Raw genomic sequence first — 25,423 nt, 5'->3', positions numbered from 1 at the left:
GCCCGGTGACCTGGACCCCACGGGGACGTCCCACCAAGGGTTGGGGGTCTCCAAGAAAAACCCCAAGGAGACCCTGAGAAGGTCAAGGTCCACCTTGGAACCCCCAGGATGGGTTTGGACCATTCCATTGGAGACCTGGAGCCCACAGGGACATCCCACCAAGGTTTGGGGGTCTCCAGGTTTGGTTTTCCTCATCAAGGACTCCCCAAGAAGGTCAAGGTCCACTTTGGAACCCCCAGGATGGGTTGGGTTTGGTTTGGTTTGGTTTGGTTTGGTTTGGTTTGGTTTGGTTTGGTTTGGTTTGGAATGGTTTTCAGTCATTCCATTGAAGACCTGGACCCCACGGGGACGTCCCGCCAAGGTTTGGGGTCTCCAGGTTTGGTTGTCCTCACCAAGGAGACCCCAAGAAGGTCAAGGTCCACCTTGGGACCCCCACGATGGGCTTGGATCATTGTCCTGGAGAGGTGGAACCCATGGGGACGTCCCACCACTGGTCAACCACAGGTTGGGAGTCTTCAGCCAACCCCACCAAGGAGACCCCGAGAAGGGTCAAGGTTCACCTTGGGACCCCCAGAATGGGTTTGGTTTGGTTTGGTTTGGTTTGGTTTGGTTTGGTTTGGTTTGGAACAGTTTTCAACCATTCCATTGAAGACTTGGACTCCACAGGGACGTCCCACCAAGGTTTGGGGACTTCAGGTTTGGTTGTTCTCACCAAGGAGACCCCGAGAAGGTCAAGGTCCACCTTGGGACCCCCAGGATGGGTTGGGATTGGCTTGGTTTGGTTTGGAATGGTTTTCAGTCATTCCATTGAACACTTGGACTCCACAGGGACGTCCCACCAAGGTTTGGGGGTCTCCAGGGTTGGTTGTCCTCACCAAGGAGAGACCGAGAAGGTCAAGGTCCACCTTGGAACCCCCAGGATGGGTTTGGACCATTCCATTGGACACCTGGACCCCACAGGGACATCCCACCACTGGACAACCACAGGTGGGAGTCTCCAGCCAAGCCCACCAAGGAGACCCCAAGAAGGTCAAGGTCTACCTTGCAACCCCCAGGATGGGTTGGTTTGGTTTGCTTTGGCTTTGGAATGGTTTTCAACCATTCAATTGAAGACTTGGACTCCACAGGGACATCCCACCAAGGTTGGGGGTCTCCAGGTTTGGTTGTCCTCACCAAGGACACCCACTTTGGAGCCCCCAGGATGGTTTGGACCATTCCATTGGACACCTGGACCCCATGGGGACATCCCACCAAGGTTTGGGGTCTCCAGGTTTGGTTGCCCTCACCAAGGGGACCCTGAGAAGTTCAAGGTCCACCTTGGAACCCCCAGGATGGATTTGGACCATTCCATTGGACACCTGGACCCCGCAGGGACATCCCAACACTGGACAACCACAGGTGGGAGTCTCCAGCCAACCCCACCAAGGAGACCCCAAGAAGGTCAAGGTCCACCTCGGCTCCGTACCGGCTGTTGAGATGGTCCTGGCAGGACCGGACCTCATCCGAGCTGGGGTGGCCACCATCCACCAGCTGCTGCACCACCTGGTTGACGTCCAGGATGCGCCCCATGACGCTGTTCATCTCCTGGTCCAAACTCTCGAACCTGAGACGGACACCAGCACGTCCACCACGGCACCGCAGACCTCGACATCCGGCCCTGCCCCGCCCCGCCCCACCCACCTGTGCTGAACCACCTCCACCTCATCGAGCTCCTCAGGCACCTCCATCTTCTCCAGCCACTGCTCCTTCTCGTCCACCCACACCTCGCAGGCGTGCACCTCGCTGAACATGCGGTACACGGCCAGCGCGTCCTGCAGCCACTGCGTCCTCAGCACGGCCACCTCGGCCACCTCCCCGTAGAGCTGCTCCACCTCCACCACGCGGATCTGGACGTCCACGCCCTGCCGGTGGTCGGGGGCCAGCAGCGCCAGCTGCTTGCGGAGGGACATGACGGCGCCGCGGTGCTTCTCCACCTCGTCCACCACGGCGCGGTGCTTGCGCAGCAGCGCCTGGCTGGAGTAGTCGTCGTGACCGAAATCGTCGCTGGACACGATGCGGTACATGTCCTGCAGCCAGGCCACCAGATCATCCGTCTCGGCGCTGAACTGGAAGAAGTTCATGGCATCCTCCAAGCGCTGCTGGTGGAGCCCGGTGACCTCCTCCAGCTTCTTCCAGCGCAGGCAAACCTCCCGCATCTTCTCCTGGATGCCCACGGAGCTGAAGGATTTCTTGGCCAGGATCTTCTCGCCTTTCTTCATGGTTTGGTGCAGCAAGGCCCGGCGGTTGCCCAGCTCGCCCAGCATGGTTTTGTGCTTGTTGGTCAAGGTGACGACGCTGCTGAGGTCGCGGCCGCAGCTTTTGGCGGCCAGGATCTTCTCCTTCTCGCGGATCCAGGCCTCGGTCTCCTCCATCTCCTGGAAGAAGGTCCAGAGCTGCCGGGAATCCTCCAGCTCCTTCCTCCTCTTGGCCGCCAGCTCCTCCAGCTCCTCCAGGCACGTCTGCACGTGGTTGACGCGGTTGCAGATGATCTGGGGGTCGCAGGGTTGGTAGCCTGGGAAGGGAGGAGGGGTTGAGATGTTGGGAGGAGGGGGTTGAGATGTTGGGTGGGGGTCTCCAGGTGGGGTCACCAGGCTGGTCCAAAAAAGGAGCGGACGTGGTCCTAGATTGGACTCAGAGATCTCAGAGGGCTTTTCCAGCCTGGAGGTGACTCAGCAGGACCTTAGGTTGACCCTTCCATGACCCACCAGGATCTTGATTGACCCTTCCATGACCAACCAAAACCTTGGGTTGACCCTTCCATGACCCACCAAGACCTTGGGTTGACCCTTCCTTGGCCCATCAAGACTTTAGTTGACCCTTTCAAGACCCAAGACCTTCATTGGCTCTTCCATGACCAACCAAGACTTTGGTTGACCCTTTCAAGACCCAAGACCTTGATTGACCCTTCCATGACCAACCAAGGCTTTGGCTGACCCTTCGATGACCAACCAAGACTTTGGTTGACCCTTCCATGGTTCACCAAGACCTTGGATTGACCCTTCAATGACCCACCAGGACCTTGGGTTGACCCTTCCAAGACCCAAGACCTTGGTTGACCCTTCCAAGATCCAAGACCTTGATTGACCCTTCCATGACCCCACCAAGACCTTGGGTTGACCCTTCCATGACCAACCAAAACCTTGGTTGACCTTTTCATGACCCACCAACACTTTGGTTGACCCTTTCAAGACCCAAGACCTTGAATGACCCTTCCAAGACCCACCAAGACCTTGAATGACCCTTCCAAGACCCACCAAGACCTTGATTGACCCTTCCATGACCCCACCAAGACCTTGATTGACCCTTCTAAGACCCAACACCTTGGTTGATCCTTCCATGACCCACCAAGACCTTGATTGACCCTTCCAAGACCCAAGACCTTGATTGACCCTTCCATGACCCACCAAGACTTTGGTTGACCCTTCCATGGCCCACCAAGACCTTGATTGACCCTTCCATGGCCCAAGACCTTGACTGACCCATCCATAACCAACCAAGACCTTGGGTTCACCCTTCTTCCATGGCTCACCAAAACCTTGTTTGACCCTTCCATGAGCAACCAAAACCTTGGTTGACCTTTCCATGACCAACCAACACTTTGGTTGACCCTTTCAAGACCCAAGACCTTGAATGACCTTTCCAAGACCCACCAAGACCTTGAATGACCCTTCCAAGACCCACCAAGACCTTGGTTGACCCTTCCATGGCGCACCAAAACTTTGGTTGACACTTCCATGGTCCACCAGGATCTTGATCGACCCTTCCATGACCAACCAAGACCTTGGCTGACCCTTCAATGACCAACCAAGACCTTGGGTTGACCTTTCCATGGTCCACCAAGACTTTGGTTGACCCTTCCATGACCAACCAAAATCTTGATTGACCCTTCCATGGCCCACCAAGACCTTCCCAAGACCCAACACCTCCACCCACCCCGGTGACCCCGGTTACCCTCCAGCTCCGAGAACTTGAGCGCGGCGGCGTTGAGGGCCTGGACGCGCTCGGTCTGCGCCGAGATGTCGGCCTCGAGCAGCCCGTGCTTCTGCAGCAGATCCTCGACCTCCAGCAGGTGCTTCCCCAAATCCTTGGAGACCAGGAGAACCTGGAGGAGGAACGAGAGAAACGCGTCGAGGGGAATTTCGCTGCGCCGCTCAAAATCTCAGAGAGCCCAAAAATCATCTGGGACGCCCCAAAAATCTGAGAGATCCCAAAATCTGAGAGACCCTAAAAACTGAGAGACCCTAAAAAATCATCTGGGACGCCCCAAAAATCTGAGAGATCCCAAAATCTGAGAGACCCCAAAAACTGAGACACCAAAATCTGAGACCCCAAAATCTGAGTGACCCCAAAAATCATCTGGGACACCCCAAAAATCTGAGACCGCAAAAATTGAGAGACCCCAAAAAATGAGAGATCCCAAAATCTGAGAGACACTAAAAACTGAGAGACCAAAATATGAGACCTCAAAATCTGAGACACCCCAAAAATCATCTGGGACACCTCAAAAATCTGAGATTGCAAAATCTGAGAGACCCCAAAAACTGAGAGACCCAAAAAACTGAGACACCAAAATCTGAGACCCCAAAATCTGAGAGGAGACCCCAAAATCTGAGAGACCCCAAAAACCGAGAGACCCCAAAAATCATCAGGGACACCCCAAAAATCTGAGAGATCCCAAATCTGAGAGACCCCAAAATCTGAGACACCCCAAATCTGAGAAACCCCAAAATCTGAGATACCCTAAACATCTGAGAGACCCCAAATCTGAGAGACCCCAAATCTGAGAGACCCCAAAACCTGAAACACCCCAAAACCTGAAACACCCCAAAAATCTGAGACACCCCAAATCTGAGAGACCCCAAAAACCATCTAGGACACCCCAAAATCTGAGACACTCCAAAATCTGAGAGGGGACCCCAAAAACTGAGACCCCAAAAATTGAGACCCCAAAATCTGAGACCCCGAAAATCATCAGAGACACCCCAGAAATCTGAGAGACTCCAAATCTGAGATAGTCCAAAATCTGAGAGACCCAAAAATCTGAGAGACCCCAAAAATCATCTGGGACGCTCCAAAAATCTGAGACACCCCAAATCTGAGAGACCCCAAAATTTGAAAGATCCCAAAATCTGAGACCCCAAAATCTTGGACTCCAAAATTTGAGAAACCCCAAAACCTGAAACACCCCAAAACCTGCAACACCCCAAAAATCCTCTGGAACACCCCAAAAACCACCTGTAACACCCCAAAAACCCGCGCCATCCCGTCTCTCCACCTGCATCTCCTCCATCCAGTCGATCATGTAGACCATCTCCTGGAAGATCTTCTGCAGCGCCAGGTTCTGCTCGAGGCGGGCGCGGCGCGCGCGCACCAGCTCGGTCAGCAGCGCCCACTGCCGCAGGATGTTGTCCTTCTGGGCGCCGATGCGCCGCGTGTCGTAGTAGCCCTCGGACTCCATCTCCAGGGCCAGCTCCACGACCACCTGGATGCGCTCCTGGTACGAGGAGATGTCGGCCTCGATGGCCTCGTGCTTCTTCATGGCCGCCTCCACCGCCGGCAGGTCGTAGCCGAAGTTGTCCTGGAGGGGAAGGAGGTGGAGAGGGGTAGGGTGGGGTCAAGGAGGAGGACGAGGAGGTTGAGGAGGTTCCACCAGTCCTCCGTGGTCAAGGAGGAAGTCATGGAGGTCCAACCAATCCTCCGTGGTCAAGGACAAGGTCAAGAAGGTTCCACGACCCCTCCATGGTCAAAGGACAAGGTCAAGAAGGTTCCACCACCCCTTCATGGTCAAGGAGGAGCCCAAGGATGTCCAACTACAACTCCATGGTCAAGGAAGAGGTTGAGGAGGTCCAACGACCCCTCCATGGTCAAGGACAAGGTCAAGGATGTCCAACCAGCCCTCCATGGTCAATGAAGAGCCCAAGGAGGTGCCACCACCCCTCCATGGTCAAGGAGGAGCCCAAGGAGGTCCAACGACCCCTCCATGGTCAATGAGGAGGCCATGGATGTCTCACCACTCCTCCTGGGGTCAAGGATGAGGCCAAGAAAGTTCTACCAGCCCTCCATGGTCAAGGAGGAGGTCAAGAAGGTTCCACCACCTCTCCATGGTCAAGGAGGAGGTTGAGGAGGTTCCACCAGCCCTCCATGGTCAAGGAGGAGGTCATGGAGGTCCAACTACAACTCCATGGTCAAGGAGGAGGTCATGGAGGTCCAACCACCTCTCCTTGGTCAAGGATGAGGTAATGGAGATCCAACCAGCCCTCCATGGTCAAGGAGGAGCCCAAGGATGTCCAACTACAACTCCATGGTCAAGGATGAGGTCATGGATGTCCAGCCACCTCTCCATGGTCAAGGAGGAGGCCAAGAACATCCAACCATGCCTCCCCTGGTCAAGTAGGTCAAGGTGGTCCAATCAGCCCTCCATGGTCAATGAAGAGCCCAAGGAGGTGCCACCACTCGTCCTGGGGTCAAGGATGAGGCCAAGAAGGTCCCACCACCCCTCCATGGTCAAGGAGGTCCAACCACTCCTCCATGGTCAAGGATGAGGCCAAGAATGTTCCACCAGCCCTCCGTGGTCAAGGAGGCAGCCAAGAACATCCAACCACCCCTCCATGGTCAAGGACAAGGTCAAGGAGGTCCAACCACCCCTCCATGGTCAATGAAGAGCCCAAGGAGGTGCCACCATCCCTCCATGGTCAAGGAGGAGGCCGAGGAGGTCCCACCACTCCTCCTGGGGTCAAGAGTGAGGCCAAGAAGGTTCCACCACCCATCCATGGTCAAGGATGAGGTCATGGATGTCCAACTACACCTCCATGGTCATGGAAGAGGTTGAGGAGGTCCAACTACACCTCTCCATGGTCAAGGACAAGGTCAAGGAGGTTCCACCACCCCGTCATGGTCAAGGACAAGGCCAAGAAGGCTCCACCACCTCTCCACAGTCAAGGAGGAGGTCATGGAGGTCCAACTGCACCTCCATGGTCAAAGAGGAGGCCATGGAGGTCCCACCACTCATCCTGGGGTCAAGGATGAGGCCAAGAAGGTTCTACTACCCCTCCATGGTCAAGGAGGTCCCACCAGCCCTCCATGGTCAAGGAGGAGGTTGAGGAGGTCTAACCAACCCTCTATGGTCAAGGAACAGGTCAAGAAGGTTCCGCGACCCCTCCATGGTCAAGGACAAGGTCAAGTAGGTCCAACCACCCCTCCATGGTCAATGAAGAGCCCAAGGAGGTGCCACCAGCTCTCCATGGTCAAGGAGGAGGCCAAGAAAGTTCCATAACCCCTCCATGGTCAATGGGGAGGCCATGGATGTCTCACCACTCCTCCTGGGGTCAAGGATGAGGCCAAGAAAGTTCTACCAGCCCTCCATGGTCAAGGAGGAGGTCAAGAAGGTTCCGCCACCTCTCCATGGTCAAGGAGGAGGTTGAGGAGGTTCCACCAGCCCTCCATGGTCAAGGAGGAGGTCATGGAGGTCCAACTACAACTCCATGGTCAAGGAGGAGGTCATGGAGGTCCAACCACCTCTCCATGGTCAAGGAAGAGGTTGAGGAGGCCAAGAACATCCAAACATGCCTCCCCTAGTCAAGTAGACCAAGGTGGTCCAACCAGTCCTCCATGGTCAATGAAGAGCCCAAGGGGGTGCTACCAGCTCTCCATGGTCAAGGAGGAGACCAAGGACGTCCAACGACCCCTCCATGGTCAAAGAGGAGGCCAAGAAGGTTCCATCACCTCTCCATGGTCAAGGAAGAGGTCAAGGATGTCCAACCACCCCTCCATGGTCAAGGATGAGGTCATGGATGTCCAACTACACCTCCATGGTCAAGGAAGAGGTCAAGAAGGTTCCACCAGCCTTCCATGGTCAAGGACAAGGTCAAGGAGGTCCAACCAGCCCTCCATGGTCAATGAAGAGCCCAAGGAGGTGCCAACAGCTCTCCATGGTCAAGGATGAGGCCAAGAACATCCAACCACCCCTCCCTGGTCAAGGTGACCCCACCACCCCATCGTTGCTCAAGGAGGACCCCAACGAGGTCCCACCACCCCCCAACGAGGTCCCACCACCCAAAACTCTGCTCCTCACCCCCGTCCCACCCCGGGATCGTCCCACCCCGCTCCGAAGGTCCCCCCATGACCGTCCCCAGCCCCCCCACCTGCGAGACCAGGCGCTGGTTCTCGTTGAGCCACGTCTCCCTCATGGCGGCCTTGTGGTCGAAGCGCTGGGCCAGCAGCTCCAGCTTCTCCTGCCGGATCAGCTCGTTCCTCAGCGCCGCCTCCCGCTCGTGCTCCGCCTTCTCCAGGCGGCTCCAGGCCTGGCGGGAGGGGACACGGGTGGGTCACGGGGGTCCCCAATGCCATTGAGGTGTCCCCAACGCCACCAATGTGAACTCAACCCTACCAGGGTGTCCCCAACGCCACTGAGATGTCCCCAATGCCACTGGGATGTCCCCAACCCCACCAGGGTGTCCCCAACCCCACCAGGGTGTCCCCAACCCCACTGGAGCATCCCCAACCCAACTGGGGTGTCCCCAATGCCACAGGGTGTCCCCAAACCCACCAGGGTGTCCCCAATGCCATTGGGGTGTCCCCAACCCCATCAGGGTGTCCCAAACCACATCAGGATGTCCCCAACCCCATCAGGGTGTCCCCAACCCCCCTGAGGTGTCCCCAACCCCACCAAGGTGTCCCCAACCCCACCAGAGTGTCCTCAACCCCACCGAGGTGTCCCCAACCCCACTGGGATGGCCCCAATGCCACCAGGGTGTCCCCAACCCCACCAGGATGTCCTAAACACCACCAGGGCATCCCAAACCCCATCATGGTGTCCCCAACCTCACCCTGGTGTCCCCAGACCCACCCTGGCATGGTGGGCCTCTATCTCCGCGTCCTCACCTTGTTGATGTCGGAGATGCTCTTGCCCTCGCTGGGCACGTAGAGTTTGCGGTTGGTGGCCCGGAGTTTGCTCTGGATGGTGAAGAGCAGCACCTCGAGGTTGCCCTTCTCCTGGAACCTGGCGGGCGGCACCGGCGGGGAGGTCCCTGTCACCGGAGCGGCGCGGCCACGGCCCGGGGCGTGGTGACACCAGTTTGAGTTGAACTGGGACCTCCCCATCACCACCATGAGCTGGGACCTCACCACCAGTTTGGGTTGAGCTGGGACCTCCCCATCACCATCATGACCATGACCATCACCACCAGTTTGGGATGAACTGGGACCTCCTGAACACCATCATGAGCTGGGACCTCATCACCACCAGTTTGGGTTGAACTGGGATTACCTCAACACCACTGTGACCATGATCACCATCACCCCCACCAGTTTGGGTTGAACTGGGACCTCTCCATCACCACCAGTTTGGGTTGAACTGGGACCTCCCCATCACCACCATGACCATGATCATGACCATCACCAGTTTGGGTTTAACTGGGACCTCTCCATCATCACCATGAGCTGGGACCTCACCACCACTAGTTTGAACTGGGATGAACTGGGACCTCCCCATCACCACCATGAGCTGGGACCTCACCATCACCAGTTTGAGTTGAACTGGGACTACCTCAACACCACCGTGACCATGATCACCACCAGTTTGGGTTGAACTGGGACCTCTCCATCACCACCATGAGCTGGGACCTCACCACCAGTTTGGGTTGAACTGGGACTTCACCACCACCATGACCATCACCCCTACCAGTCTGGCCTGAACTGGGACCTCTCCACCACCATGACCATCACCCCTACCAGTCTGGCCTGAACTGGGACCTCTCCACCACCATGACCATGACCATGACCACCATGTCCACCATGACCACCATGTCCCACTGCCCCCAGTTTGGGTTGAACTGGGACGTCTCCACAATCATGACCGTGACCACAATCACCACCATGACAACCATGTCCCACTGACACCAGTTTGGCCTGAACTGGGACCTCCCCAACACCATGACCATGACCACCATGACCACCATGTCCCACTGCCCCAGTTTGGCCTGAAATGGGACCTCCCCACCACCACCACCAACCTCCAGGTCCCACCATCACCACCAGTTTGGGCTGAACTGGGACCTCCCCACCAAAACCACCATGACCATTACCATGACCACCATGACCACCATGACCACCATGATCACCATGACCACCATGACCACCATGTCCCCCTGCCACCAATTTGGGCTGAACTGGAACCTCCCCACCACCACCATGATCATGACCCCCATCACCCCTCATGTCCCACTGTCCCCAGTTTGGGCTGAACTGGGACCTGCCTGTCATCATGACCATGACCATGATCACCACCATGACCACCATGACCACCATGACCACCATGTCCCACTGCCCCCAGTTTGGGTTGAACAGGGACCTCTCCACCACCACCACCACCAACCTCCAGGTCCCACCATCACCACCAGTTTGGACTGAACTGGGAGCTCACCATCACCACCATGACCATGATCACCACAACCACCACCCTTCATGTCCCACTGCCCCCAGTTTGGCTGAAATGGGGCCTCCCCACCACCATGACCATGACTATCACCATGACTATCACCATGACCACCATCACCACCATGTCCCACTGCCCCCAGTTTGGCCTGAAGTGGGACCTGCCAATCACCATGACCATGATCACCATGACCACCATGACCACCACATCCCACTGCCCCCAGTTTGGCCTGAACTGGGACCTCCCCAACACCATCATGACCATGACTATGACCATGATCACCACCACCACCACCACCATCGCCACTATGACCACCATGTCCCACTGTCCCCAGTTTGGGCTGAACTGGGACCTCCCCAACACCACCACCACCAGCCTCCAGGTCCCACCATCACCACCAGTTTGGACTGAACTGGGAGCTCACTGTCACCACCATGACCACCACCATGACCATCACCACCACCACCACCACCCCTCTTGTCCCACTGTCCCCATTTGGGCTGAACTGGGGCCTCCCCACCACCATGACCATGACCACCACCATGACCACCATGTCCCCCTGCCCCCAGTTTGGGTTGAACTGGGACCTCTCCATCACCACCACCACCAACCTCCAAGTCCCACCATCACCACCAGTTTGGGTTGAACTGGGACCTCATCATCACCACCATGACCATGATCACCACCATGACCACCACATCCCACTGCCCCCGGTTTGGCCTGAACTGGGACCTCCCCACCACCATGACCATGACTATGACCATGATCACCACCATGACCACCAAGACCACCACGTCCCCCTGCCCCCAGTTTGGGTTGAACTGGGAGCTCACCATCACCACCATGACCATGACCACCATGACCATCACCCCTCATGTCCCACTGTCCCCAGTTTGGGCTGAACTGGGACCTCCACACCACCATGACCATGACCATGATCACCACCATGACCACCATGTCCCACTGTCCCCAGTTTGGGCTGAGCTGGGACCTCTCCACCACCACCACCACCAACCTCCAGGTCCCACCATCACCACCAGTTTGGACTGAACTGGGAGCTCACCATCACCACCACCATGACCATGACCATGACCACCATGACCACCATGTCCCACTGCCACCAGTTTGGTTGAACTGGGACCTCCCCAACACCACCATACTATGACCATGACCATGATCACCACCATGACCACCATGTCACACTGCCCCCAGTTTGGCCTGCACTGGGGCCTGCCAATCACCATGACCATGATCACCACCATGTCCACCATGACCACCATGTCCCCCTGCCCCCAGTTTGGGCTGAACTGGGACCTCCACACCAACATGACCATGACCACCACAACCACCACCATGTCCCACTGTCCCCAGTTTCACCATGACCACCATGACCCACTGTCCCCAGTTTCGCCATGACCACCATGACCCACTGTCCCCAGTTTGAACTGGGACCTTGCCACCACCACCATGACCATGACCATGACCACCATGTCCCACTGCCCCCAGTTTGGGCTGAACTGGGACCTCCCCCCGCCCCCCCGGCGAGCTCCCACCCCCAGCTCCTCACTTGACCGGTTTCTCCAGCGTGCAGAAGGCGGTGAAGGCCTGGAGCTGCTGCTGGACGCCGCTCAGCGAGTTGGCGAACTTCTGGTTGGCGATGATGGTGATGGTGTGCTGGATCCAGGCCAGCAGCTCGGCTGCCAGCGCCTCGTAGCGCGCCGTGATGGCCGCGATCTCCATCACCTGGTCCAGCACCTGCAGGGGGTGGGGTGGCCTTGGGGGGCTGGACAGGAACCCCCCGAGAGCCACACGGGGCTGGAGGTGTCACCAAGGTCTGGTCAGGAACCCCCATGGGGCTGGAGGGGTCACCAAGGTCTGGTCAGGAACCACCATGGGGCTGGAGGGGTCACCAAGGTCCTGCAGGAACACCCTGAGGGGCTGGAGGGGTCACCAAGGTCCAGCCAGATGGGGTTGGAGGGGCCACCAAGGTCCTGCAGGTGGGGCTGGAGGGGTCACCAAGGACCGGTCAGGAACCCCAGGTGGGCTGGAGGGGTCACCAAGGTCCAGCCAGGACCCCCAGGTGGGGGTGGAGGGGTCACCAAGGTCCGGTCAGGACACCGAGGTGAGGCTGGAGGGGTCACCAAGGTCCAGTCAGGACACCCCATGGGGCTGGAGGGATCACCAAGGTCCAGTCAGGACACCCCATGGGGCTGGAGGGGTCACCAAGGTCTGGTCAGGACACCCAGGTGGGGCTGGAGGGGTCACCAAGGTCCTGCAGAAACCACCAAGGGGCTGGAGGGGTCACCAAGGTCTGGTCAGGACACCCAGGTGGGGCTGGAGGGGTCACCAAGGTCCGGTCAGGACCCCCCATGGGGCTGGAGGGGTCACCAAGGTCCGGCCAGGAACCCCCATGGGGCTGGAGGGGTCACCAAGGTCCGGCCAGGAATGGTGGGATGTCCTTGGAGGTGTGGATGGACAGAGGAGTGGACAGAGGGATGGATAGAGGGACAGAGGGATGGACAGAGGGGATGGAGAGAAGGATGGACAGAGGGATGGACAGAGGGGATGGACAGAGGGGTGGACAGAGGGATGGACAGAGGGGTGGACAGAGGGATGGACAGAGGGGTGGACAGAGGGATGGACAGAAGGATGGACAGAGGGATGGACAGAGGGATGGACAGAGGGGTGGACAGAGGGATGGAGAGAGGGATGGAGAGAGGGATGGACAGAGGGGTGGACAGAGGAATGGACAGAGGGATGGACAGAGGGGTGGACAGAGGGATGGACAGAGGGGTGGACAGAGGGATGGACAGAGAGGATGGACAGAGGGATGGACAGAGGGGTGGACAGAGGGATGGACAGAGGGATGGACACCCCCAGGCCCGTGTCCGGCCCCACCTTCCCGATTCGCTTCCCCTCCACGGCCAGCGCCTTCATCTTGGAGAAGTAGTGGTAGAAGGACACGACGTAGGTGATGATGGACTTCTCATCTGGGTCCTCCATGTTCACGTCTGGGGGGACAGAGGGGCGGCGCTGACCACAGGGATGGTCACTCACATGAGAGATGGTCACTCCCACACCAGGGATGGTCACTCACACTCCAGGGATGGTCACTCACACACCAGTGATGGTCACTCCCATCAGGGATGGTCACTCACACACCAGGGATGGTCACTCACACTCCAGGGATGGTCACTCCCATCAGGGATGGTCACATGGACACACAGACACATGGACAGATGGACACACCATCAGCTAGACACACAGCCACATGTCCATCCGTCCATCTGTCCATCTGTCCCTCTGTCCATCTGTCCGTCCATCCTGAGTCCCAGCTGGACACACAGACACACAAACACACGTCCATCCATCTGTCCATCCGTCCATCTGTCCATCCGTCTGTCCGTACCCTTGGGGTCCAGCAGCTTGCTGAGCCCCAGCTGGACACCGGACACACAAACACACAAACACACGGACACACAAACACACATCCATCCATCCATCCACCCATCTGTCCCTCTGTCCCTCTGTCCATCCATCCGTCTGTCTATCTGTCCATCCGTCTGTCCGTACCCTCGGGGTCCAGCGGCTCGCTGAGCCCCAGCTGGACACACGGACACACAAACACACACATCCCTCTGTCCATCCGTCTGTCTGTCTGTACCCTCGGGGTCCAGCAGCTTGCTGAGCCCCAGGTGGACACACGGACACACAAACACACAAACACACGGACACACAAACACACGTCCATCTCTCTGTCCCTCTGTCCATCTGTCCGTACCCTCAGGGTCCAGCAGCTTGCTGAGCCCCAGATGGACACACGGACACACAGATACACACAGACACATGTCCATCCATCTGTCCATCTGTCTGTCCGTACCCTCGGGGTCCAGCAGCTTGCTGAGCCCCAGATGGACACACAAACACACAAACACATGTCCATCTGTCCATCTGTCCATCTGTCCGTCCGTACCCTCGGGGTCCAGCAGCTTGCTGAGCCCCAGGTGCTGCTCGGCCGTGTTGAACGCCTGCTGCAGGTTGTAGGTGGCGTTGGACTTGGTCAGCTTGTGGAAGTCGATGAGGTCCGGCCTGCCGTGGGGTGGACGCGGTCACTCGGAGCCCCCCACACCCTCCGGGGTCACCCCAAGGTCAGGGGGTCACTCCCGGCGCCCGCCCCGCGCCCGGCGCTGACCGGTGCCGGTGGATGAGGGCGTTGAAGGCCAGGCCGTCCCTCCAGCTGGTGGTGAAGTTCTGGATGTTGACCTCGGGGTAGCTGCGGGGGACAACGGGGGTCAGCAGGAGTCATAGTGGTCATTGAGGGTCAGCAGTGGTCACCAGGGGTCAGTAGAGGTCACCAGTGGTCACCAGAAGTCACCCATAGACACCAGAGGTCACCAGGGGTCACCAGGGATCACTGAGGGTCAGCAGGGGTCACCAGAGGTCACCCATAGACACCAGAGGTCACCAGGGGTCACCAGGGGTCACCAGGGGTCACCAGGGGTAACCAGAGGTCAGCAGGGGTCACCAAATGTCACCAGCGCTCATCAGTGGTCACTGGAAGTTACCAGTGGTCACCAGAGGTCAACAGAGGTCACCCATAGACACCAGAGGTCACTAGGGGTCACCAGTGGTCACCAAGGGTCATCAAGGGTCACCAGAAGCCACCAGTGGTCACCAGAGGTCATCAGTGGTTACCAAGGGACATCAGTGGTCACCAAAGGACACTGCTGCTCAGCAGTGGTCAGCAAGGTTCACCAGTGGACAGCAAGGGTCACCAAGTGTCACCAGAGGTCGCCTCTGGTCGCCACTGGTCACCATGGGCCACCACTGGTCACCAGTAATCACCAGCGGTCACCAGTGGCCACCCATAGACAACAGAGGAACCCAGTGGTCATCATTGATCACTGTTGGTCACCACTGGTCACCAGAGGTCACCAGCAGTCCCCAGAGGTCACCCCTGGCCACCCCTGGCCACCCCTGGCCACTAGCCACCCCCGCCGTGCGCTAGCCCGCTCACCCCGCCGTCTTCATCTGGCACCAGAGCAGCAGCGCGTCCTTGGCCGAGCGCGTCTCGCGGTTGTCCTCGGTCTTGATCTTGATCACCTGGATCTGGGGGAGGAGCGGTCACCGGGGCCACCCCGGGTGGCCACCAGCGGGGGGAGGGGACCGAGGGCGGCGGTGGCCACCTGGAAGCGCAGGATGATGGTCCAGATGAGGCCCAGCGTCAGGCGGTGGTTGCCGTCCACGATGTCGTGCGAGCCGACGTTCTCCAGGTGCACGCGCTGCTCCTTGAGGAACTGCAGCGCCTTGTCCACGTTCTCCAGGGAGTGGATGCGCATGCGGCCGCGCGTGGGGCGGGGCTGGGACAGGGGACACGTGTGGGGACACGTGTGGGGACACAGGGACACATGGGGACATGGAGACATGGGGACATTTTGGGACACGCACTGCTCCTTGAGGAACTGCAGCGCCTTGTCCACGTTCTCCAGGGAGTGGATGCGCATGCGGCCACGTGGGGGGCGGGGTTGGGGACAGGGGACAAGTGTGGGGACACGTGTGGGGACACGGGGACACGTGTGGGGACATGGGGACACGTGTGGGGACACGGGGACATTTTGGGACACGCGCTGCTCCTTGAGGAACTGCAGCGCCTTGTCCACGTTCTCCAGGGAGTGGATGCGCATGCGGCCGCGCGTGGGGCGGGGCTGGGGACAGGGGACACGTGTGGGGACACGTGTGGGGACACGGGGACACGTGTGGGGACATGGGGACACGTGTGGGGACACGGGGACATTTTGGGACACGCGCTGCTCCTTGAGGAACTGCAGCGCCTTGTCCACGCTCTCCAGGGAGTGGATGCGCATGCGGCCGCGCGTGGGGCGGGGCTGGGACAGGGGGCACGTGTGGGGACATGGGGACACGTGGGGACAGGGGACATGTGGGGACATGGAGGGACATGAGGGGACACGGGTGGGGCAGGACAGAAGGACTGGGACAAACTGGAGGAACTGGGGAGGTCCCAGTTTAACCCAGACTGGGGGCGCTGCTCATGGCAGTGACGATGATGGTAAAGACAACCATGATGATGAAGATGATGACATTGATGATGAAGATGATGACGATGATGATGATGATGACGATGATGATGTTGATGATGATGTTCATGATGAAGATGATGATGTTGATGATGATGATAAATGACGACAATGGCGCCACTCATGGCAACAACGATGATGGTAACGATGATTGCATCAATGATGACGATGATGATGATGAAAACGATGATGATGAAGATTATGATGTTGATGATGATGATGATGATGATAAATGACGATGATGACACCACTCATGGCAACAATGATGACGGTAACGATGATTGTATCAACGATGATGATGATGATGATGATGGTGATGATGATGACAATGGCAGAGCACGAGGACAATGATGAAGATGCCACTCATGACAACGATGATGATGACAATGATGACAATGATGATGATGATGATGATGAAGGTGACAGAAAATGATTATGACCCCACTCATGGTAACAACGATGACGATAACGATGATTGTATCAATGATGACGATGATGACGATGATGACGATGATGATGGTGAGGGTGATGACAACGACAACTATGACAATGATGACGATGACGACGATGATGATGATGAAGATGATGATGATGATGACGGCAGAGCACGAGGACGATGATGAAGATGGCATTCATGACGATGAGGATGATGATGATGATGACAATATCAACAATGACGATGACGACGATATCAATGATGATGACAATGATGATGATGATGACAATGATGATGAAGATGACAAAAAATGACGATGATGATGATGCCACTCGTGGCAATGACAATGACAATGGCGGTATCAATGATGATATCAATGACGACAATGACAGTGATATCAATGATGAAAATGATGATGATGGTGGTGACGATGACGATGATGAAGATGACAAAAAATGACGATGATGATGACGATGCCACTCATGGCACCAACAATGACAATGACGATATCAACCACCATGACGACAACGATGGTGATGATGATATCAACAATGACGATGATGATATCAACGATGACGATGATGACGGCATCAGTGATGATGATAATGACAATGATGATGATGATGAAGATGACAAAAAATGATGATGATGACGATATCAGCAATGACGATGACGATGATATCAATGATGATGACGATGACAATGATGATGATGATGATGACGATGAAGATGACAAAAAATGACGAAGATGACGATGCCACTCATGACAACGACGATGACAATGACGATATCAACGACAATTATGACAACGATGACGATATCAACAATGATGACGATGATATCACTGCTGACAATGACAACGACGATGACAATGGCGATGATGAAGATGAAGATGATATCAATGATGACGATGACAATGATGATGAAGATGACAAAACATGATGATGACGATGGTAATGATGGCAATGGCGATATCAACAATGACGATGATGACGATATCAACTACGATGATGATGATATCAATGATCATGATGACAATGATGATGAAGATGACAAAAAATTACGATGATGATGCCACTCGTGGCAACGACAATATGACAATATCAATGATGATGACAATGATGGCAATGATGGCAATGGCGATATCAACAATGACGATGATGACGAAATCCACGACGATGATGATGATAATGACAATGATGATGATGATAAAGATGACAGAAAATGATGATGATGACAATGCCACTCAAGGCAACGATGATGCCAATGACGATATCAACAACGATGATGACAACGATGACGATATCAACAATGACGATGATGATGATGATATCACTGCCGACAATGACAACGACGATGACGATGGTGATGATGAAGATGACAAAAAATGACAATGATGATGCCACTTATGGCAACATCGATGACAATGATGATATCAATGACCCTGATGACAACAATGACGATGACGATGACGATGATATCACTGACGACAATGACAATGATGATGACAATGATGAAGATGATATCAATGATGACGATGACAATGATGATGAAGATGACAAAAAATGATGATGATGATGATGCCACTCATGGCAACGACGATTTCAATGACAATATCAATGACAATGACGACGATGGCAATGATGGTGATGAGGATATCCACAATGACGATGATGACAATATCAAGACGATGATGATGATATCAATGATGATGATGATCATGACAATGATGAAAATGACGAAGATGACGATGCCACTCATGACAATGATGATGACAATGACGATATCAACGACCATGATGACAACAATAACGATATCAACAATGACGATGATGATGATATCACTGCCGACAATGACAACGATGATGATGAAGATGATGTCAATGATGATGATGACAGCGATGACGGTGAGAATGAAGATGACAAAAAACGACGATGATGATGCCACTCATGGCAACGACGATGACAATGACAATGACGACAACAATGGCGATGACGATATTGACAATGACGATGACAACAATATCAACAACGATGATGATGATATCAATGATGATGAAGATTACAAAAAATGATGATGACGACGACGATGCCACTCCTGGCAACGACGATGACAATGATGATAACAACAACCATGATGACAACGATGGCAACGATGATATCAACAATGACAATGACGATGACGATGATGAAGATGAAGATAATGTCAATGATGACGATGACAATGACGATGAAGATGACAGAAAATGATGATGATGATGCCACTCATGGCAACGACGATGACAATGACGATATCAACAACGATGACGACAACGATGGCGACGATGATATCAACAATGACAATGACGATGATATCAACGACGATGATGATGATGATATCGATGATGATGATGAAGACAATGATGATGACAATGATGACAATGATGATGAAGATGACAAAAAATGATGACAATGCCGCTCAAGGCCACGACGATGACAATGATGATGCCAACAATGGCGATGACGATATCAACAATGATGATGACATCAACGATGACAATGACAACGATGACGATGATGACGATGATGATGACGATGACGACGATGACAATGATGACGATGATGAAGATGAAGCCGACGGCGCCGGCCCCTCACCAGGGTCTCCCCCGAGAGCACCTCGAGCAGCCGCGTCAGCACGAAGCCGTCGCGCAGGTCGGAGTAGAGGTCGCCGACGCGGCAGGCGGCGCGCGCCAGGTGCGCGTTCACCCACTTGGTGAAGGTTTTCTTCTGCACCGCGTCACGCTCGTCTGGGGATGCCGAGGTCATTCAAACCCGGCCCAAAACTGGCCCAAAAATATCCCCAAATCCATCCCAAAACCAGTCAAAAATATCCCCAAATCCATCCCAAAAACAGCCCAAAAATATCCCCAAATCCATCCTAAAACCAGTCCAAAACCAGCCAAAAATATCCCAAAATCCATCCCAAATCACCCCAAATCATCCCAAATTCACCCAAATCCTCCCCAACCACTCAAAATCAGCACAAACCACCCCAAAACCACCCTGAGACCCCAAATCCAACCCCAAATCCATCCTGAGACCCCAAATCAGACCCCAGAATCAACCTGAGACCCCAAATCTGACCCCAAATCCACCCCAAATCCAACTTGAGACCCAAATCTGATCCCAAATCCACCCGGAGACCCCAAATCCAACCCTAAATCCACCCTGAGACTCCAAATCTAACCCCAAACCTGACCCCAAATCCACCCCAAATCCACCCTGAGACCCCAAATCCGATCCCAAATCCACCCCAAATTCAACCTGAAACCCCAAATCCGACCGCAAACCAATGCTGAGATGTCAAATCCACCCCAAATCCACCCTGAGACCCCAAATCCACCCTAAATTCAACGGAAACCCCAAATCTGACCCTAAATCGACTCCAAAACCATCCTGAGACCCCAAATCCAATCCCAAATCCACCCCAATCCACCCCAAATCCACCCAAAATCCACCCTGAGATGCCAAATCCAACCCCAAAACCACCCCAAATTCACCCTGAGACCCCAAATCCACCCCAAATCTGACCCCAAATCCACCCAAAACCACCCTAAATACAACCTGAGACACCAAAACCTCCAAAATTCACCCCAAACCCACCCTGAGATCCCAAAATGACCCAAACACACCCTGAGACCCCAAATCCACCCTGAGACCCCAAATCCGACCCCAAATCCACTGTGAGACCCCAAACCCACCCTGAGGCCCCAAATCCACCCCAAACCCACCCTGAGACCCAAAACCACCCTGAGACCCCAAATCTGACCCCAAATCTACCCTGAGACCCCAAACCCGACCCGAAATTTGACCCCAAATCCAACTTGAGACACCAAATCCACCCCAAATCTTCCCTGAGACCCCAAATATGACCTCAAACCAACCCTGAGACCCCAAATTCAACCTGAGACCCCAAATGTACCCCAAATTCAATGTGAGACCCCAAATATGACCCCAAATCCATCCTGAGACCCCAAATTTGACCCCAAACCAACCCTGAGATGCCAAATCCACCCCAAATCCGACCCCAAATCCACCCAAACCCACCCTGAAACCCCAAATCCACCCCAAATCCGACCCCAAATCCGACCCCAAATCCACCCAAACCCACCCTGAGACGCCAAATCCGACCCCAAATCCACCCTGAGACCCCAAATCTGACCCCAAATCCACCCTGAGACCCCAAATCTGACCCCAAATCCAACCCCAAATTCAATGTGAGACTCTAAATCCGACCCCAAATCCACCCTGAGACCCCAAATCCAACCCCAAATCCACCCCTAAATCCAACATGAGACCCCAAATCCACCCCAAATCTGAACCCAAATCCAACCCTAAATCCTCCCTGAGACCCCAAATTCGACCCCAAACCAACCCTGAGATGACAATTCCAACCCAAATCCACCCCAAATCTGACCCCAAATCCACCCAAACCCACCCTGAGACCCCAAATCCGACCCCAAATCCACCCTGAGACCCCAAATTCACCCCAAATCTGACCCCAAATCCACCCCAAACCCACCCCAAACACACCCTGAGACCCCAAATCCGACCCCAAATCCGACCCCAAATTCAATGTGAGACCCCAAATCCACCCCAAATCCACCCTGAGACCCCAAATCCGATCCCAAATCCACCCAAACCCACCCTGAGACCCCAAATCCGACCCCAAATCCACCCTGAGACCCCAAATTCACCCCAAATCTGACCCCAAATCCACCCCAAATTTAATGTGAGACCCCAAATCCGACCCCAAATCCACCCCAAATCCAACCCCAAACCAACCCTGAGACCCCAAATCCACCCCAAATTCAATGTGAGACCCCAAATCCGACCCCAAATCCGACCCCAAATCCCCCCCAAACCCTCCCTGAGACCCCAAATCTGACCCCAAACCAACCCTGAGATGTCAAATCCACCCCAAATCTGACCCCAAATCCGACCCCAAATCCACCCAAACCCACCCTGAAACCCCAAATCTGACCCCAAATCCACCCTGAGACCCCAAATCTGACCCCAAATCTGACCCCAAATCCACCCTGAGACCCCAAATTTACCCCAAATCTGACCCTAAATCCACCCTGAGACCCCAAATCCACCCCAAATTCAATGTGAGACCCCAAATCCGACCCCAAATCCACCCTGAGATCCCAAACCCGACCCCAAATCCGACCCCAAACTCTCCCTGAGACCCCCCCAGAACTCAGGACCCCCGAAAAGTTCTGGGGTTTTTTTGGGGGGGGGTTGGGATTGTTTTGGGTTTTGGATTTTTTGGGGTTTTTTTAGGGTGATCCGTGAAGTTTTCTGGGTGAATTTTAGGATTTTTTTGGGGTGAATCCAAGATTTTTTGGGGTTTTTTGGGGGGAATTTTTGGAAATTATTTGGGGTTAATTCAGGATTTTTGGGGTTTTTATTTTTGGGCAACTTTAGGGATTTTTTAGGGTAATTTTAGGGATTTTTGGGGTAATTTTAGGGATTTTTATGGGATTAATCCAGGAATTTTTGGGGGGAATTTTTGGAATTTATTTGGGGTTAATTCAGGATTTTTTGGGGTGTTTTGAGGAAATTTTAGGGATTTTTTTGGTAATTTTAGGAATTTTTGGGGTAATTTTAGGGATTTTTTTAGGGTTAACCCAGGAGTTTTTTCAGGGTTAATCCAGGATTTTAGGGATTTTTTTGGGGTAATTTTTGGCATTTATTTGAGGTTAATTCAGGATTTTTGGGGTTTTTTGGGTGGAATTTCAGGGACTTTTTGGGGTAATTTTAGGGATTTTTAGGGGGTTAATTCTGGATTTTTTGGGGCTCTTGGGGGGGAATTTTTGGAATTTATTTGGGGTTAATTTGGGATTTTTTGTGGATTTTTGGGGTGAACCTGGGAGGTTTTTGGGGGGGGAATTTTAGGATTTTTTGGGGTAAATCCAGGATTTTGGGGGGTAATTTTAGGGATTTTTTCAGGTTATTTTAGGTTTTTTTTTTTTAGGGTTAACCCTTGATTTTTTTAGGGTTAATCCGGGATTTTTGGGGGTTTTTGGGGGTCAATTTTAGGAATTTTTTTGGGTTAATTTAAGGGATTTTTATGGGGTTAATTCAGGATTTTTGGGGTTTTTTGGGGGGGAATTTCAGGGACTTTTTGGGGTAATTTTAGGGATTTTTATGGGGTTAATTCTGGATTTTTTGGGGTTTTTTTGGGGGAATTTTTGGAATTTATTTGGGGTTAATTCAGGATTTTTTAGGGTTTTTTGGGGTGAACCTGGGAGGTTTTTTGGGGGAATTTTAGGATTTATTTGGGGTTAATCCTGGATTTTTTAGTGGTTTTTGCTGTAATTTGAGGGATTTTGGGGGGTAATTTTAGGTATTTTTTTGGATAATTTTAGGGATTTTTATGGGGTTAATCCAGGATTTTTTGGGTTTTTTTGGGGGAATTTTTGGAAATTATTTGGGGTTAATTCAGGATTTTTTTGAGGTTTTTTGGCAGTAATTTTAGGGATTTTTTGGAGTTAATTTTAGGGATTTTTATGAGGTTAATCCAGAGCTTTGGGGTTTTTTGGGGGGAATTTTTGGAATTTATTTGGGGTTAATTCAGGATTTTTTGGAGTTTTTTGGGGTGAACCTGGGAGGTTTTTTGGGGGGGGAATTTTAGGATTTTTTTGGGTCAATCCAGGATTTTGTGTGTGGGGGTAATTTTAGGGATTTTTTTCAGGTTATTTTAGGGATTTTTTTTTTTTAGGGTTAACCCAGGATTTTTTTTAGGGTTAATCCAGGATTTTCGAGGTTTTTTGGGGGTCAATTTTAGGAATTTTTTTGGGTTAATTTTAGGGATTTTTATGGGGTTAATTCAGGATTTTTGGGGTTTTTTTGGGAGAATTTTGGGACTTTTTGGGTTAATTTTAGGGATTTTTTGGGGTAATTTTAGGGATTTTTGTGGGGTTAATCCATGGGATTTTTTTGGGGGAATTTTTGGAATTTATTTGGGGTTAATTCAGGATTTATTTGGGGTTTTTTGGGGTAATTTCAGGGATTTTTGGGGGTAATTTTAAGAATTATTTGGGAAATTTTAGGGATTTTTTGGGGGGTAATTTTAGGGATTTTTTTGAGAGTAACCCAGAATATTTTAGAGATTTTTTTGGGGGGTTCACCCAGAATTTTTGGGGTGTTTTTTTTGGGTAATTTCTGGGATTTTTGGGGGGTTAATCCAGGGGATTTGAGGTAATTTTTGGGATTTTTTTGAGGTAAATTTTTGGGATTTTTTTGGGTAATTTTAGGGATTTTTTGGGTCTTAATCCAGGATTTTTGGGGGGAATTTTAGGGATTTTTTAGCATTAACCCAGAATATTTTTGGGGTATTTGGAGGGGGAATTTAAGAGGTTTTTTAGGGCTTAAATCAGATTTTTTGGGGGAGAACTTCAGGATTTTTTTTAGGATTAATCCAGATTTTTTGGGGGGTTTTTTGGGGTTAATTTTCTGGATTTTTTTTGTAATTTTGGGGAATTTTTTTAATGTTTTCCCCTAAATTTTTGGGATTTTTTGAGGTAATTTTTGGGGTAATTTTGGGGTTTATTTTGTATTTTCTCACCTGCCAGAGCCTTGATCCTGGAGCACTCGAAGATATTGGGGGAATTTTGGGGTTTTTGGAGTATTTTTAGGGAATTTTTGGGGTAATTTTAGGGATTTTTGGGGCAAATTTTGGGATTTTTTTTTAGGGTTTTCCCCCAAATTTTGGGATTTTTTGGGGTGGTTTAACCCAGAATTTTTGGGATTTTTTGGGAGAGAATTTTCGCTTTTTTGGGGGGATTTTTGGGGGTAATTTTAGGGATTTTTTTGTCTTAATCCAGGATTTTTTTTAGGGTTAATCCAGGATTTTTGTGGTTTTTGGGGGGAAATTTTTGGAATTTATTTGGGTTTTTTGGGGTGAATCTGGGAGGTTTTTTGGGGGAATTTTAGGATTTGTTTGGGGTTAATTCAGGATTTTGGGGGGTTTTTATTGGTGTGATTTTAGGGATTTTTTTGAGTATTCACCCAGAATTTTTGGGGTTTTTTGAGGGGGAACTTTAGGGATTTTTCAGGTGATAATCCAAGATTTTTTTTGGTTTTTATTTTAGTTAATCCCAGATTTTTGGGGATTTTTTTTAGGATTAATCCAGATTTTTTGGGATTTTTTTGGGGTAATTTTAGGGATTTTTTAGCATTAACCCAGAATATTTTTGGGGTATTTGGAGGGGGAATTTTAGAAGTTTTTTAAGGCCTAGTTCAGATTTTTTGGGGGAGAATTTTAGGATTTTTTTTAGGATTAATCCAGATTTTTTTGGGGGTTTTTTGGGGTTAATTTTCTGGAATTTTTTTTGTAATTTTTGGGAATTTTTTTAGTGTTTTCCCCCAAATTTTG

At 52.6% G+C, this 25,423-nt stretch overlaps 1 protein-coding gene across 4 annotated transcripts in view; it reads right to left on the bottom strand.

Moving 5' to 3' along the window:
* Positions 1-24,656, bottom strand: part of SPTBN4 (spectrin beta, non-erythrocytic 4) — a 61,970-nt gene extending 37,314 nt beyond the window's left edge. The window contains exons 1-15 of one of the 4 annotated variants that reach the window (XM_033083898.1): positions 24,614-24,656; positions 19,636-19,787; positions 16,111-16,176; positions 15,658-15,765; positions 15,489-15,580; positions 14,664-14,744; positions 14,445-14,560; positions 13,370-13,482; positions 12,039-12,226; positions 8,920-9,037; positions 8,181-8,339; positions 5,315-5,617; positions 3,991-4,141; positions 1,681-2,551; positions 1,466-1,603 (exon numbers count right to left, since the gene is read on the bottom strand). In XM_033083898.1, coding sequence (XP_032939789.1) covers positions 1,466-1,603; positions 1,681-2,551; positions 3,991-4,141; positions 5,315-5,617; positions 8,181-8,339; positions 8,920-9,037; positions 12,039-12,226; positions 13,370-13,482; positions 14,445-14,560; positions 14,664-14,744; positions 15,489-15,580; positions 15,658-15,765; positions 16,111-16,155 — 2,483 coding nt within the window. In that variant the 5' untranslated portion in view covers positions 16,156-16,176; positions 19,636-19,787; positions 24,614-24,656. Of the gene's footprint in view, positions 1-1,465; positions 1,604-1,680; positions 2,552-3,990; positions 4,142-5,314; positions 5,618-8,180; positions 8,340-8,919; positions 9,038-12,038; positions 12,227-13,369; positions 13,483-14,135; positions 14,164-14,444; positions 14,561-14,663; positions 14,745-15,488; positions 15,581-15,657; positions 15,766-15,924; positions 15,979-16,104; positions 16,177-19,635; positions 19,788-24,613 lie in introns of those variants that run through there. The other 3 variants (XM_033083895.1, XM_033083897.1, XM_033083899.1) reach the window with 3 other exon arrangements.
* Between the last annotated feature and the right edge of the window lie 767 nt (positions 24,657-25,423).

This window comes from Catharus ustulatus, chromosome 34, assembly GCF_009819885.2.
Source record: "Catharus ustulatus isolate bCatUst1 chromosome 34, bCatUst1.pri.v2, whole genome shotgun sequence".
Classification (NCBI taxonomy): Eukaryota; Metazoa; Chordata; class Aves; order Passeriformes; family Turdidae; genus Catharus; species Catharus ustulatus.
The sequence above is the reverse complement of the archived record's forward strand: the minus strand, read 5'-3'. Positions and strand labels throughout refer to the sequence as shown.